Here is a 13,926-nt window from a genome sequence, read left to right as displayed (position 1 = left end):
AGCATTAAGGAATTGGGGGGTTAGATCACCAAATGATTCCCGAGCGCGGCACCGCTGCTGCTCACTCTCCCCCAGGGGATGGATCAAAATCACACGGGGATGGGTTAAATGCAGAGCTGTGTGACGATCATTGGGACTTTAACTTTAACTTAAAAAAGGGTGGGTACTCTGAGCTGCTGTTCGGTGCATAGGCACAAACAACAGTCAGGACCCGTCCCCCCACCTGAAGGTGGAGGGAGGCTACCCTCTTGGTCACCGGGGTGAACCCCAATGTACAGGCACCCAGCTGGGGGGCAATGAGTATGCCCACACTGCTTGATGCCTCTCACCGTGGGCAACTCCAAAGTGTAAGAGAGTCCAACCCCTCTCGAGAGGGCTTGTACCATAACCCAAACTGTGTGTGGAGGCAAATCCGACTATGTCGAGTCGGAACGTTTCTGCCTCACACACCAGCTCGGGCTCCTTTCCAGCCAGAGAGGTGACATTCCATGTACCAAGAGCCAGCTTCTGCAGCCGGGGATCGGACCGCCAAGGTCCCTGCCTTTGGCCGCCGCCCAGCTCACTTTGCATCCGACCCCTTGGCCCCTCCGACAGACGGTGAGCCAATGGGAAAACTTAAATCCAACAGCAGAAAATCTAAAACTGTCCCGTGCGGGTCCAGCACCTGCATCGACACCTTCAGAGGCTGCTTTGAGTACACGACATGTGACGCAGAGATGAGAGCGGCAAATGAAAAAAAAAACACTGAAAAGTAGCCCGGCGGTGAGCAGCAGTTGCGCGATCAGACAAAAATGCGCAAATGAAAAAATGCTTAAAGTCTTGGAACGGATTAAAAAAAGTTCCATCATTTGTAATGGAGAAAAATAGATTCGACCGATTCGCTTCTCGAACCGCCTTCTGGAACGGATTGTGGTCGAAAACCGAGGCTTGACTATTATATTCACCTTGGTAGCGCACCAAGCAGGAATATTTTTTTAACAAAACTGTTGAAATTGAGTGATGAAATTAATGGTTCTTAATCAGATTGTTTTCTTTGTCCCGATCTACGTGGCGGAAGCCACACAAAACAATGGCAAGTTATGTACTCCTCTACGTGTTATGTCTTGTCCTCTGATTGTTTTTTCTGTCCCGATCTACGTCAACGCCTGTATATTACAGAAGCCACACAAAACAACTTGACAGATTTTTTAATTTGGTCCACACAAAAAGCGCACCTTCTTAAAAGGTACACCTTTTTTTTTGAGAAAATTAAAGGTGTTTATGTGCGCCCTTTGGTCACGAAAATACGGTACTTTCATCTACAACACCTCCCTCAGTATGGTTCCCAAATGGTTTAAGGCATGGGTGCCCAAACATTTTCAGCTCGCGAGCTACTTTTGAAATGACCAAGTCACAAAGATCTACCCAAAGAATGATTTTATTTTTATACTTTTTTTCTCACGATAACATATATATATGTTATCGTGAGAAAAAAAGTTCTCCTCCCATTCCCTATGAAAGTGATATATATTTTTTTAATCTTTTTACTATGTCCAGCTGCCCCACACCCTTTCTTAAGTTTAAGAGAAAAAACAGGGTTCTGACAATTAGAGGGAACTCGCGAGCTAGTGTGTTAGTGTTGTGTTGTTAGCGCCGTTGTTTGCGCACGCGTGAAGTGCAGAAAAAACCCCAAAACATTTTAATGTCACGCGATCGACCAGTAGTGGCCAGGCGATCGACGTATTGGGCACCCCTGGTTTAAGGACTCTGTTATCATTCCGGTACCCAAATCCAACAAAATATCCTGCCTTAATGACTATAGACTAATAGCTCTCACTTCTGTTATAATGAGACCATTTGTATACATTATACTCACACACCTGAAAGAACTCACCTCCCCCCTCATGGACAGTCACCAGTTTGCCTACCGGACTAATCTGTTGAAGAGGCAATAAACCTGGCCATTTACTACATCACACAACACCTGGAATCTCCCCACACCTATACCCGGATATTATTCATTGACTTGAGCTCTGCTTTTAACACAATCAACCCGGTCATCGTCTTCAATAAACTCATGGACATGGGCATTGGCACCACTCTCTCCCACTGGATCCATAACTTTCTGTCAAAAAGGACACAGAGTCAGGACAGGTAGCCTCCTGTGAGGAAACTGTGAAACTGGGTCAGATTTTCTATTATTTCGAATGAGAAAGGTCTCCTCTGCAAAACTTGCAGTGCAGCCAAAAGTGCGGGCGAGTTTACAGAAGGAAAAATATGGAAGGAATGGAAGATGGACTACCTCAAGCGTCACATTCAGCATAAAAATGTCATTTGAAAGCTGTTGGAATTGTACAAAGACTCAGGATGGGACAGGAGGGTCGGTACATTATTGCGAGAGAGCGCAAAAGACCGACAGAAAAGGAACGAGCTGTCACACAAAACAAAATGTACTTATTTATTTTATCTGGTGTTACACACAGTGGTCCACAGTGTGCACAGGGAGATTGTGTGTTTGCATAGACACTTAAAAATTTGATGGAACACTGCATCCATCCATCCATTATCTGTACCTCTTGTCCTCATGGGGGTCGCGGGCGTATCCCAGCAGTCATCGGGCAGTAGGCGGGGGACACCCTGAACTGGTTGCCAGCCAATCGCAGGGCACACAGAGACGAACAACCATTCGCACTCGCACTCACACCTAGGGACAATTTGGAGTGTTCAATCGGCCTTTTTGGGATGTGGGAGAAAACCAGAGTGCCCGGAGAAAACCCACGCGGGCCCGGGGAAAAGATGCAAACTCCACACAGGGAGGGTCGGCGGTGGAATCGAACCCGCACCCTCCTAACTGTGAGGTGGTCGTGCTAACCAGTGCGTCACCGAGCCGCCCGCATTCACACCAAATCTACAAAAAAGCCAATGAAAGATTATTTTTTTCTAAGACAACTAAAAAAATTCTGAGTCAGGCACAACATCCTGCTTCAGTTTTACACCGCCATCATTCGACGCATACTCACCTAATCCATAATAGTCTGGTATTGAAATTTGGACTCCCATTCACGCAAAAAACTACAACAAATAATAGACAAATCATCTAAAATCACAGGTCACACCCTCCCTTCCATTGACACACTGTGCCATAGACGCATCACACAACGGTCAGTAAAAATCACCTCTGACCACTCTCATCCTTCGTATCACCTGTTCAGACTGTCGCCCTCTGGAAGACGCTACAGGTCCTTGCCAACGAAATCAGTAAGATTCAAAAACAGTTTTTTCCCAACAGCTGTACGGACACCAAATCATTAATTGATGTTTCAATGTGTATCCGTCTATTTATTGTTTGTATTGTATTGTGTTGACACAGATGTTGAGCATAACCTTCTGTACTGGAAACAAATTCCACCAACTTGTTGTGAGGTCATTAATAAATTAATCGGAATCTATGTTGCAGTCAACATTTAATTCAATATTGGACGGTATTGCGGTGCTTATCTTGTGGAAAGAAGCAGTGATCCCGAAAGAAGGGGGGGGGGGGGACAGAGAGGAATGCGGCAGCTATAGACCGGTAAGTGTACTGAATCATGATTATAAAATCTTCACCCATACAAGCCAAAAGGGTAGAGAGCTTGCTATCAGGAATTATTGACCTTGATCAATCAGGATTTGCACGAGGGAGACAGACTCAAGACATTAAAAGGACTTTACACGTGATTATTACATAAAGAGATTGAATCGGGAGGCAGCATTGGTGGGGCTAGATGCAGACTAGGCCTTTGATTCTGTGAACTGCTCTTTCTATTTTAGCATCATTGAGCAGTTCGGATTTCATCATACATTTGATGGAATAATAACACATCTTTATTTGACCCTAAGGGCAAGGATAAATGTCAATGGGGGTCTTTCACAACCATTTCTTTTAGGAGGCAAATGACAGATAACGGATGGCCATACTAAACACGGCTTCGGTGGTTGCTGAAGCAGTGCACTGTTAGCACTGTGCATGTTGGCGATTGGGTGTTGCTGACCATGACTCTGGACATCGTGAGTCGGTCGGGAGATAGGGTTGCTGTCTGTGCTGGCTCGAAGCCCCACCCCAAAGCTCCCCTCTCAGTGACAGTCAAGTTAAATCGCAGCCTTTGTAATTAGCATATTGTGTTTTAAGCCTTTTGTAATTAGCATATTGTGTTTTAACAAATAGCAGTTCTGCCTTAAACTGAAAGTATTGAATAATTAGTATAGTAATTTCTTACCTCAAGTGTCCCTTGTTCGTGACATTTCTGCACCAAAAGAGAAAAAGCATCACAGTTAATTTCAATAAATGTGCCAGTTAAAAAGTATGCCCATTTGACCAAATTTTCTCAGGGGTGTGTTTAAAAAAAACATCTTGTTTGGTGTTGTTTTCTCCTTTCTATTGAGATCACAGATATGAATGTCAGCCAGGTTTAATAACAGTTTCCCATTATTTTTTCAGATGAGCCCAATTACAGGAAAAACTTTTTTATGGAAATTGTTCGAAATTATTAGGGAAGTCAAAGATAAAAGACAAAAGATACAACCTTCTGGTAATGAAATAATGCTTTACATGTACTTTGAGTTTGTGTAGTCAATGTTTGTTCCAATAAAGGCATACTAAGGATAGTTTGATCATATTTAAGGCTCTTTGTCATTGTTTTTCCAGAACCATCCCACTTTGTGAATGCTACTTCAGTCAATCAGCAAGCACTGTTAGCATCATATAAAGTAGCGTACCAAATTGCTCACTGCAAAAAAAATTTAAAAAAATTAAAAAAAAATAAAAATAAAAATTAAAAAAATAAATAAATAAATAAATAAAAATAAATAAATAGATAAATAAATAAATAAATACTTCCCATGGGCTCACCACCTGTGGGAGGGGCCGAAGGGGTCGGGTGCAATGTGAGCTGGGCGGCAGCCAAAGGCGGGGACCTTGGCGGTCTGATCCCCGGCTGCAGAAGCTGGCTCTTGGGACATGGAATGTCACCTCTCTGGCTGGAAAGGAGCCCGAGCTGGTGTGCGAGGCAGAAAGATTCCGACTAGATATAGTCGGACTAGCCTCCACACACAGTTTGGGTTCCGGTACAAGCCCTCTCGAGAGGGGCTGGACTCTCTTCCACTCTGGAGTTGCCCACGGTGAGAGGCGTCGAGCAGGTGTGGGTATACTTATTGCCCCCCGGCTGGGCGCCTGCACATTGGGGTTCACCCCGGTGAACGAGAGGGTAGCCTCCCTCCGCCTTCGGGTGGGGGGACGGGTCCTGACTGTTGTTTGTGTCTATGCACCAAACAGCAGCTCAGAGTACCCACCATTCTTGGGGTCCCTGGAGGAAGTGCTGGGGAGCGCTCCTTCTGGGGACTCTATCGTTCTACTGGGTGACTTCAATGCTCACGTGGGCAATGACAGTGAGACCTGGAAGGGCGTGATTGGGAGGAACGGCCCCCCTGATCTGAACCCGAGCGGTGTTCTATTGTTGGACTTCTGTGCTCGACACGGATTTTCAATAATGAACACCATGTTCAAACATAAGGGTGTCCATGTGTGCACTTGGCACCAGGACACCCTAGGCCGCAGTTCGATGATCGACTTTGTAGTCGTGTCATCGGATTTGCGGCCGCATGTTTTGGACACTCGGGTGAAGAGAGGGGCGGAGCTGTCAACTGATCACCACCTGGTGGTGGGTTGGCTCCGATGGTGGGGGAAGATGCCAGTCCGACCTGGCAGACCGAAACGCTCTGTGAGGGTCTGCTGGGAACGTCTGGCAGAATCTCCTGTCAGGAAGAGCTTCAACTCCCACCTCCGGCAGAGCTTTTCCCACGTCCCGGGGGAGGCGGGGGACATTGAGTCTGAGTGGACCATGTTCCGCGCCTCCATTGTTGAGGCGGCCGACCGGAGCTGTGGCCGTAAGGTAGTTGGTGCCTGTCGTGGCGGCAATCCCCGAACCCGCTGGTGGACACCGGCGGTAAGGGATGCCGTCAAGCTGAAGAAGGAGTCCTATCGGGCCGTTTTGGCCTGCGGGACTCCGGAGGCAGCTGACAGGTACCGGATGGCCAAGCGGAACGCGGCTTCGGCGGTTGCTGAGGCAAAAACCCGGGCGTGGGAGGAGTTCGGTGAGGCCATGGAGAATGACTTTCGGACGGCTTCGAGGAAATTCTGGTCCACCATCCGGCGTCTCAGGAGGGGGAAGCAGTGCAACGTCAACACTGTTTACAGTGGGGATGGCGTGCTGCTGACCTCGACTCGGGACGTCGTGAGTCGGTGGGGAGAATACTTCGAAGACCTCCTCAATTCCACCTACACGCCTTCCATTGAGGAAGCAGGGCCTGGAGACTCTGAGGCGGATTCTCCAATCTCTGGGGTCGAAGTCACTGAGGTAGTTAAAAAACTCCTCGGTGGCAAGGCCCCGGGGGTGGATGAGATCCGCCCAGAGTTCTTAAAGGCTCTGGATGTTGTGGGGCTGTCATGGCTGACACGCCTCTACAACGTTGCGTGGACATCGGGGACAGTCCCTCTGGATTGGCAGACTGGGGTGGTGGTTCCCCTCTTTAAGAAGGGGGACCGGAGGGTGTGTTCCAATTACAGGGGAATCACACTCCTCAGCCTCCCTGGCAAGGTCTATTCAGGGGTGCTGGAGAGGAGGGTCCGTCGGGAGGTCGAACCTCGGATTCAGGAGGAGCAGTGTGGCTTTCGTCCTGGCCGTGGAACAGTGGACCAGTTCTACACCCTCGGCAGGATCCTCGAGGGTGCATGGGAGTTCGCCCAACCAGTCCACATGTGTTTTGTGGACTTGGAGAAGGCGTTCGACCGTGTCCCTCGGGAGGTTCTGTGGAGGGTGCTTCGGGAGTGCGGGGTGCCGAGCCAACTGATAAGGGCGGTTCGGTCCCTGTATCACCGATGCCAGTCTGGTCCGCATTTCCGGCAGTAAGTCGGATTCGTTCCCAGTGAGGGTTGGACTCCGCCAAGGCTGCCCTTTGTCACCGATTCTGTTCATAATTTTTATGGACAGAATTTCTAGGCGCAGCCGAGGCGTTGAGGGGGTCCGGTTTGGGGACCTCAGCATCGCGTCTCTGCTTTTTGCAGATGACGTGGTGCTGTTGGCTTCTTCAGGCCATGATCTCCAGCTCTCGCTGGAACGGTTTGCAGCCGAGTGTGAAGCGGTCGGGATGAGGGTCAGCACCTCCAAATCCGAGTCCATGGTCCTCGATCGGAAAAGGGTGGAATGCCCTCTCCGGATCGGGGATGAGATCCTGCCCCAAGTGGAGGAGTTCAAGTATCTTGGAGTCTTGTTCACGAGTGAGGGGAGGATGGAGCGTGAGATCGACAGGCGGATCGGTGCAGCGTCGGCAGTAATGCGGACCCTGTACCGGTCCGTTGTGGTGAAGAGAGAGCTGAGCCAAAAGGCAAAGCTCTCAATTTACCGGTCGATTTACGCTCCTACCCTCACCTATGGTCACGAGCTATGGGTCGTGACCGAAAGAACGAGATCTCGGATACAAGCGGCCGAAATGAGTTTTCTCCGCAGGATGTCCGGGCTCTCCCTTACAGACTACACAAATTACAAATGTCTCAAAGCTATTAAACTTTTTTTTTAGTAGAGCTGATCAGATTTTTTTTTTCTCAATTGTATAATGTCTTGTCGTTTCGCAGATCGTCACTAGATTGAAATGTCAGTTGTAGGAATGTACATTGAAAGGATTTACTTTTATTGCCGTTTGCAATAAATCATCACTTTTCATTTACGGATAAGGGTGAGTGGGATTGTGAGAATGTCTAGAAAAACAAAAAGGCGATTGCAGATGGCGGGTGCTTGCAACAGGAGGCCCCCCACATCACGTGGGGGGATGTAACTGCAGAACCGAATGTAAAATCTTCACCTCAATAGTCCCACGGAAATGAGACTTTCCTTATTTGGAAAAGCAGCAGTGCCTCCCTGCAAACAAGTCTCACACAAAACTTACCCACCCTTGGCAAGAACAGAACACACAAACAGCTAGGCAGGCTCTTTTGATGAAATGTATGGTATAGGCTGGGTCAGGGATAGGAGTTTTTTGTCACTCTACTTTGCGGTTAGGGGCAGCTGTGACCCATAGGTCTACCTAGAGACCAGGCTTGCTGTCATTTTTTGTTAGGAATAAATACTTTATGTTCCTGATGCAATAGAAACATGTATGTGTGCATTCCTGAGCCCACCAAATGAACACCTCTGAACTTCACAAAGGACAATTGCTCATTTAAAAATAATTGATTTTTCTGCCTTCAAAGTACACTTTGACCCACGGTTCGCGAGCCGCATGCGGCTCTTTGCCTGGTTTCATGCGGCTCTTTTACGTTCATATCAAGATTTGTGTTTGGTTTTTTTTTGTGCGTGTTTGCTTCAAAAATATGGTATTTTCGTCAGGAGGTGAAATCCCGCAAAGGAGGAGGGGCAAACCCATTCGAGGAAACAATGGAGGATATGCACTGACGTCACAGATCGGGGCGGCCATTATTGTTTAGGTGGCAAAAAGCCTCGTCCGCTGCCACTCGACTCGTGAGGATGGCAGCCTGGGTGGGTGTCGTGAGTGATTATTTCGTGCAGTTGGACCAAGAAACCCGCAAGAGATACACTGAAAAGTTAAAAAACTAACATTCGTGTTGATCCGCTGTGGAAACCAAGTAAGAACGCCACCAGCTCAAGTGTAGCAGGAGCTGGGACAGCAAGCGTTTGGTCCTCTGATAAGGAGACTTTTCCGCCAGTAACATATCCAGACATTTACAACTATTTGATAGATTGTTCAAGTCCATATACCAAGGAAGACCTCAGAGCCTACAAGAGTTTGCAACAATATCGCTACCTGACTGCTGGTTATGTCCATTCCGTTGAGTCACAGCCAGTGGAGCGAAACGGAGAAGATGCCAGCCATGGCAGCACATAATATAATAATAATATATTATAATTGTAGATATGTGAACAATTTAATTATTAGAAACTATCAATTGGACAAACATACTGTAATGAAGCTGTGTAATTATGCATTCCTTAAGTCATGGCCGAGTAGCAGCAAGACTAAGGGAATATCCGAGCAATAATAATGAACTTTATTACAGGCTCTTAGCCCACAGGGTAAAAAGCAAACATCACATACATTAAAATAAATAAAAAGAGTACATTTCAAATGTTATGAGAGGCACTCATGCGAGCGTCCTCTGATGGTGGATGTGTACCTTATAGCACTACATCGAGTATACCTCACAGATTAATGTTGACGTCAACAAAACAAAATTACGTACTTCCCACAAAGTGATCTGAGCAGATGTAAGAATGGATAGTTGGCTTCCAAAGCTTGGAGCTGTTGCGGCCATGTTCCGTCCTGCGAAGCGCCGCCACCCAGCTATCCTTTCTGGTCTGGTCCGCAGGGAACCGATATAACTTCTTGGTATCGCTTTTTTGGAAGCGATAGGCACAACAACTCTTCACCATGGTTTAAGTTGCCTCCGTAACAACTCTGCCACGATCTGCAACCGATAAAATGCTAAAAAATGCTCCAGTACCAGCCTTGGCCCTATTAGCGTCCGCCACTTTTTGCCACCCAAACAAACCGTCGGCCGGTCTGTGACGTCACGTGCATATCCTCCATTAGTGTCAATTTCGCTCTCGAAATGGCAGGGACAAAATGCACAGCTAAGAGAAAAGGTGAAGATGAACACAGGACGTTTTTAACAGAGTGGGAAAGTTTATATTTTTTATTGAATGCAATGGCAAGCCATTCTGCCTGATATGTCAGACGTCATTAGCGCATTTCAAAGCGTCAAATCTTCAGCGCCATTTCAGCTCACATCATGTTAATATCAATAAGGACTTTCCAAAAGGGACTGAATTTCGTAAGCGCAAGTTGGACACTTTGAAAAGTCAGGCAGAAAAACAGGTACAGTTTTACAAAAAAATTACGAAGCGCTCAGAAACTGTCACGCTTGCATCGTATCAACTGGCTTGGAACATTGCACGGGCTAAAAAGACATACAATGAAGGGGAGTTTGTTAAAAAATGCCTCAGTGACGGTGTTGAAATCTTGTCTCCTGAAAACGAAAAACTAAAATGAATGGTATCAGACATCCAACAAAAAGAATTGCTTCGAGTAGCAACAATGGAATACAAGCCAGATTTGAAGAAGATTGTTCAAGGCAAGGAATGCACTAAGTTGTACTAAGCAACATGCATAGTAAGTGAAAAAACACTATTGTAAATTATTAAGTTTTTGTTTGTTGACTTTGTTGAACTGAGAGTTTGTGTGTGTGAGACAATGTTCATTGTTGAAAATGACTGGCCTGTGGTCTTAGTACTGTAGGAGTCATTATCATGTTACTGTGTAACATGATAATGTCACACAATAAATTTGGCTGAGCAGAGGCGTGCGCGTGTGCGTGCGTGTGTGCGCGCTCGTTGCGGTAACACAGTAAAAAATATGGCTCTTAGTCTCTGACTGGTTGGCCAATAGCTTCTTTCTCCAGGCTGTTAGGGCCCTGAACTCGCTACCCCCTTCTGCGTAGCGTGCGGCACTGTTGCGCTATTTTCGGGAATGTCTGCTGTACGCGCACTTGCTCCTTTTTTTTCTGCTCCTCCTGTTTATTTATTTATTTATTTATTTATTTATTTATTTATTTATTTATTTATTTATTTATTTATTGTTGTGTTATTTATTCATTATTTATTCAGCACGCTTTTGTTATACTTGTTTACTTGTTTGTCTGTTGTGAGCCATGTCTTGTCACCGTGGGATAGGGGGGAACGAAATTTCGGTTTCTTTGTGTGTCTTTGGCATGTGGAGAAATTGACAATAAAGCTGACTTTGACTTTGACTTTGTATTGTGAATACCGTATTGGCCCGAATATAAGACGATGTTTTTTGCATTGAAATAAGACTGAAAAAGTGGGGGTCGTCTTACATTCAGGGTCTAAACATTATACCCATTTTCACTTGTGCGCAGCGGTAAGTTAAAGGTCGCTGGTATCGACTGAGTATGTTGCTGTGAACGTGTGCGTCTTTGACACAAAGTGAGTATATACATCTTATTGTTACTACTGTCCACTGCTGTGCCGTTTGTCCGATCGCGGTTTGCTTCGTGTGCGCGCCGTTTGATTGACAGCTCCGGCGCGCTCCTTTAAGTTTGCCTCGCATGATACGAGGAGCTGTTACGCAGCGGCACGGCGACTAACAGTCGCCAGCAAATGTATTTTGTTGTCTCGATTGATGACTTATGTGTGGTGTGTTGCCGAGAGTATTTCATTAATGGTTATTGATTATTATTATTTGCCAATAATTCAGTAAAGCAATCAAAACTGAACCACGTCTTCCTTCCTGTGTTCTGACCCATACCCGGGGTTGAAAAGAGCATAACCATCCGAACCAGCCCCCTATACAGTCTTCAGGCTTCCCAACAATAGTGGTAGCAGTTTGCATTATTTTATTGCAATGTTTTTCCTTATTCAGATTTGTTTCAAGACTATAGTTAGACTTCACTTTGATGGTTAATGCAGTTATTGCAATTTTGTTGTTTTATCACAGTAGATTGGTTTATTTACATTTCAAAAACCAGAAGCCATTCATTTACAAATGTGATTGCACTTCAGTTTACATATTTAAATGTTCAGATATTAAGATGTGATTGACAGTTTTTGCATGATTTGAATGAGGCAAAATAACATGCTTTTTCTCTCGAATATATTGTTATACTCATTTGTTTCAGATGTACTGTAATTATTTTCTGTATAAAAATTAAATTTGGTGTTCAAAAAGTATTTTTTCAAACTTGAGTCTTGAAAAAGAGGGGGTCGTCTTATAATCGGGGTCGTCTTATATTCGGGCCAATACGGTAAATCGTTTCAACTCAATTTTGGTTCTTCGGGTGTTTGTGGCGGTAGAGGGTGGTGCTGGTGGTTGGGTCAGTATGTGATCTTACCTGTAACAGATGAATAGTACAGCATTAAGATTGCAACCCTCATATTAAATTCTTAGTATACATTTATTAAATGGCTGCAGTGCAGACTGACAAGAACATACTCTGAGGAGGCACATTGAGTATGCAGTAGGTCAAACATTGCTTCAGCCGTAAAAACGGTGAAACAAGCAATCAGGGTATAGTTTGGATTTTTATTTTTTAATTAAGTAAATGCACATTGTTGTTGCAAGTCAAAAGCAGTTAAGGTTTGGAGAAAAAAAAGCTGCCTTCATACGCTTTTTTTTATTCATTTATTCTCAAATTCTTAATTCTTTCCTTACCCTCGTAGGAGTTAAGATCAGGGGATGTCGAGAATTGTTACAAAAATATGGGGGAGTGCAATTTCATGTCACTTGTTTGTGTATGTTCTTTTGTGTGGTTTTTAGTTTGTATAGTGTTTTAGCTTTTATTTTTTATATTTTTATTTTAGCAGATGCACTGATCGGTTGGCACTTGTAATTTTGTTGTACATGTGACACTGACAATAATTCTATTCTATTTTAAATTGAGCATTAGATTGTGGCTGGTTGATGTGCTAGTTGTTATCTGGATAATAATCTTTAGGTATAACGCTCAAAACAAGCATACCTGCGCAATTTTACTATGCACAACGGTGCCGATGGTGCCCGCACAAAGCCTTGGACCGAGCCCTTTGAAGAGACCCGCTTTTCCATCAATCTTGATGATGTGTTTTGCTGAAACATGAAAGAAACAATAAAAAATTAAGCCAAGGTTGAAAAGGGTACATTCATAATTTTATACTCTGGAGCGACTTATATGTGAATTTTTTCACAAATTTTTACTTGATCATTATAACATTACTTACTTACTAGTATAGTTGATCACTTCACATGTTATTTTCACTTTAAACCGCATGAGGGCGCACTATGGCTGTGGAATAATTGAAACCTCACTGACAATGAGTTCCATTCACTGACTTCCGAAGTCAGGAGATTTTATGATTTGGAGTGACACAGTAGCAACGTGTATGTTGTCAGACTTCAGTAATTTCCGATTGCCGTGAAGGCAGCGGTGTTTTTTTTTTGACACAGAATAATATTCCGGTGGATTTAATGATTCGGATAGTTCGTTAAAATTCTTGTTTATATTACATTTATTTGATATATCTAGTCTGATGTCAGCAGCCCACGTAGTCCGGCGTCAAAAGCTGTGTATTTTTTTATTATTATTTTTTTTTTTACACAGAGGATAAATATTCCGATGGATTTAATGATTTAGAGCAGGTATGGGCAAACTACGGCCCGCGGGCCACATCCGGCCCGCGGGACCGTTTAATCCGGCCCGCCAACCCTAAATAAATTGTATTATTAAACTTTTTTTCCCGGTCATTTTGCCTGCAATGACTGCGTTTCCCCAGTAGATGGGGAACCACTCGCCTGCGCATTTACTACCGGAAGCCGTGTCAGAAAGCTCGGTGCACACTCACAAGTGCGTGTACGTACTCAGTAGTACGGGAATGGCGCACTCGCGCTCTATTTGTAGCAGTGCCGAATTTAGAGCGTGGGCTGTGACGACAGCATTCTTATAATTTGCGCGCCGAGTTTTCGGATACAGTTTTACGCTAAAGCCACCCACAAACCTTCCCCTGGAATCCTTCCATTAAAATGAGTCGCCCAAGGAAAAGCAAGGTGGACACTGAGTGCCGAGTGTTTAAAAAGAGTGGCCAATTTGGCTCGACGTACGCGACGTGACGTTCAGCCACATGAACATCAACATCAAATGAACACTGAAAATGAAGGGGAGGCTTTCGAGTTTGTTGTAAAAAAATGCATTTTGAATATGATCTGTACAAATAGCAGGGATTGAAACTAGCGACCATTCTCATTTTCAAACAATGCAGGATGCTCAAGGACATTGATGCACCACCTGTTTGTGACTAATCTTAACCTTTAAAGTTCTTAAGGCTTACTTTAAGGAAGTGTTTTCCGTTT

General features: G+C 44.9%; 1 protein-coding gene across 2 annotated transcripts in view; it reads right to left on the bottom strand.

Moving 5' to 3' along the window:
• The window catches only part of LOC125966911 (mitochondrial carrier homolog 2), a 90,858-nt gene that overhangs the window by 52,645 nt on the left and 24,287 nt on the right, over window positions 1-13,926 (bottom strand). For both annotated transcript variants that reach the window (XM_049717495.1, XM_049717496.1), the window contains exons 3-4: window positions 12,563-12,669; window positions 4,236-4,262 (exon numbers count right to left, since the gene is read on the bottom strand). In XM_049717495.1, coding sequence (XP_049573452.1) covers window positions 4,236-4,262; window positions 12,563-12,669 — 134 coding nt within the window. The remainder of the gene's footprint in view (window positions 1-4,235; window positions 4,263-12,562; window positions 12,670-13,926) is intronic.

Source organism: Syngnathus scovelli, chromosome 4 (genome assembly GCF_024217435.2).
Source record: "Syngnathus scovelli strain Florida chromosome 4, RoL_Ssco_1.2, whole genome shotgun sequence".
NCBI classification, from domain to species: domain Eukaryota; kingdom Metazoa; phylum Chordata; class Actinopteri; order Syngnathiformes; family Syngnathidae; genus Syngnathus; species Syngnathus scovelli.
The sequence above is the reverse complement of the archived record's forward strand: the minus strand, read 5'-3'. Positions and strand labels throughout refer to the sequence as shown.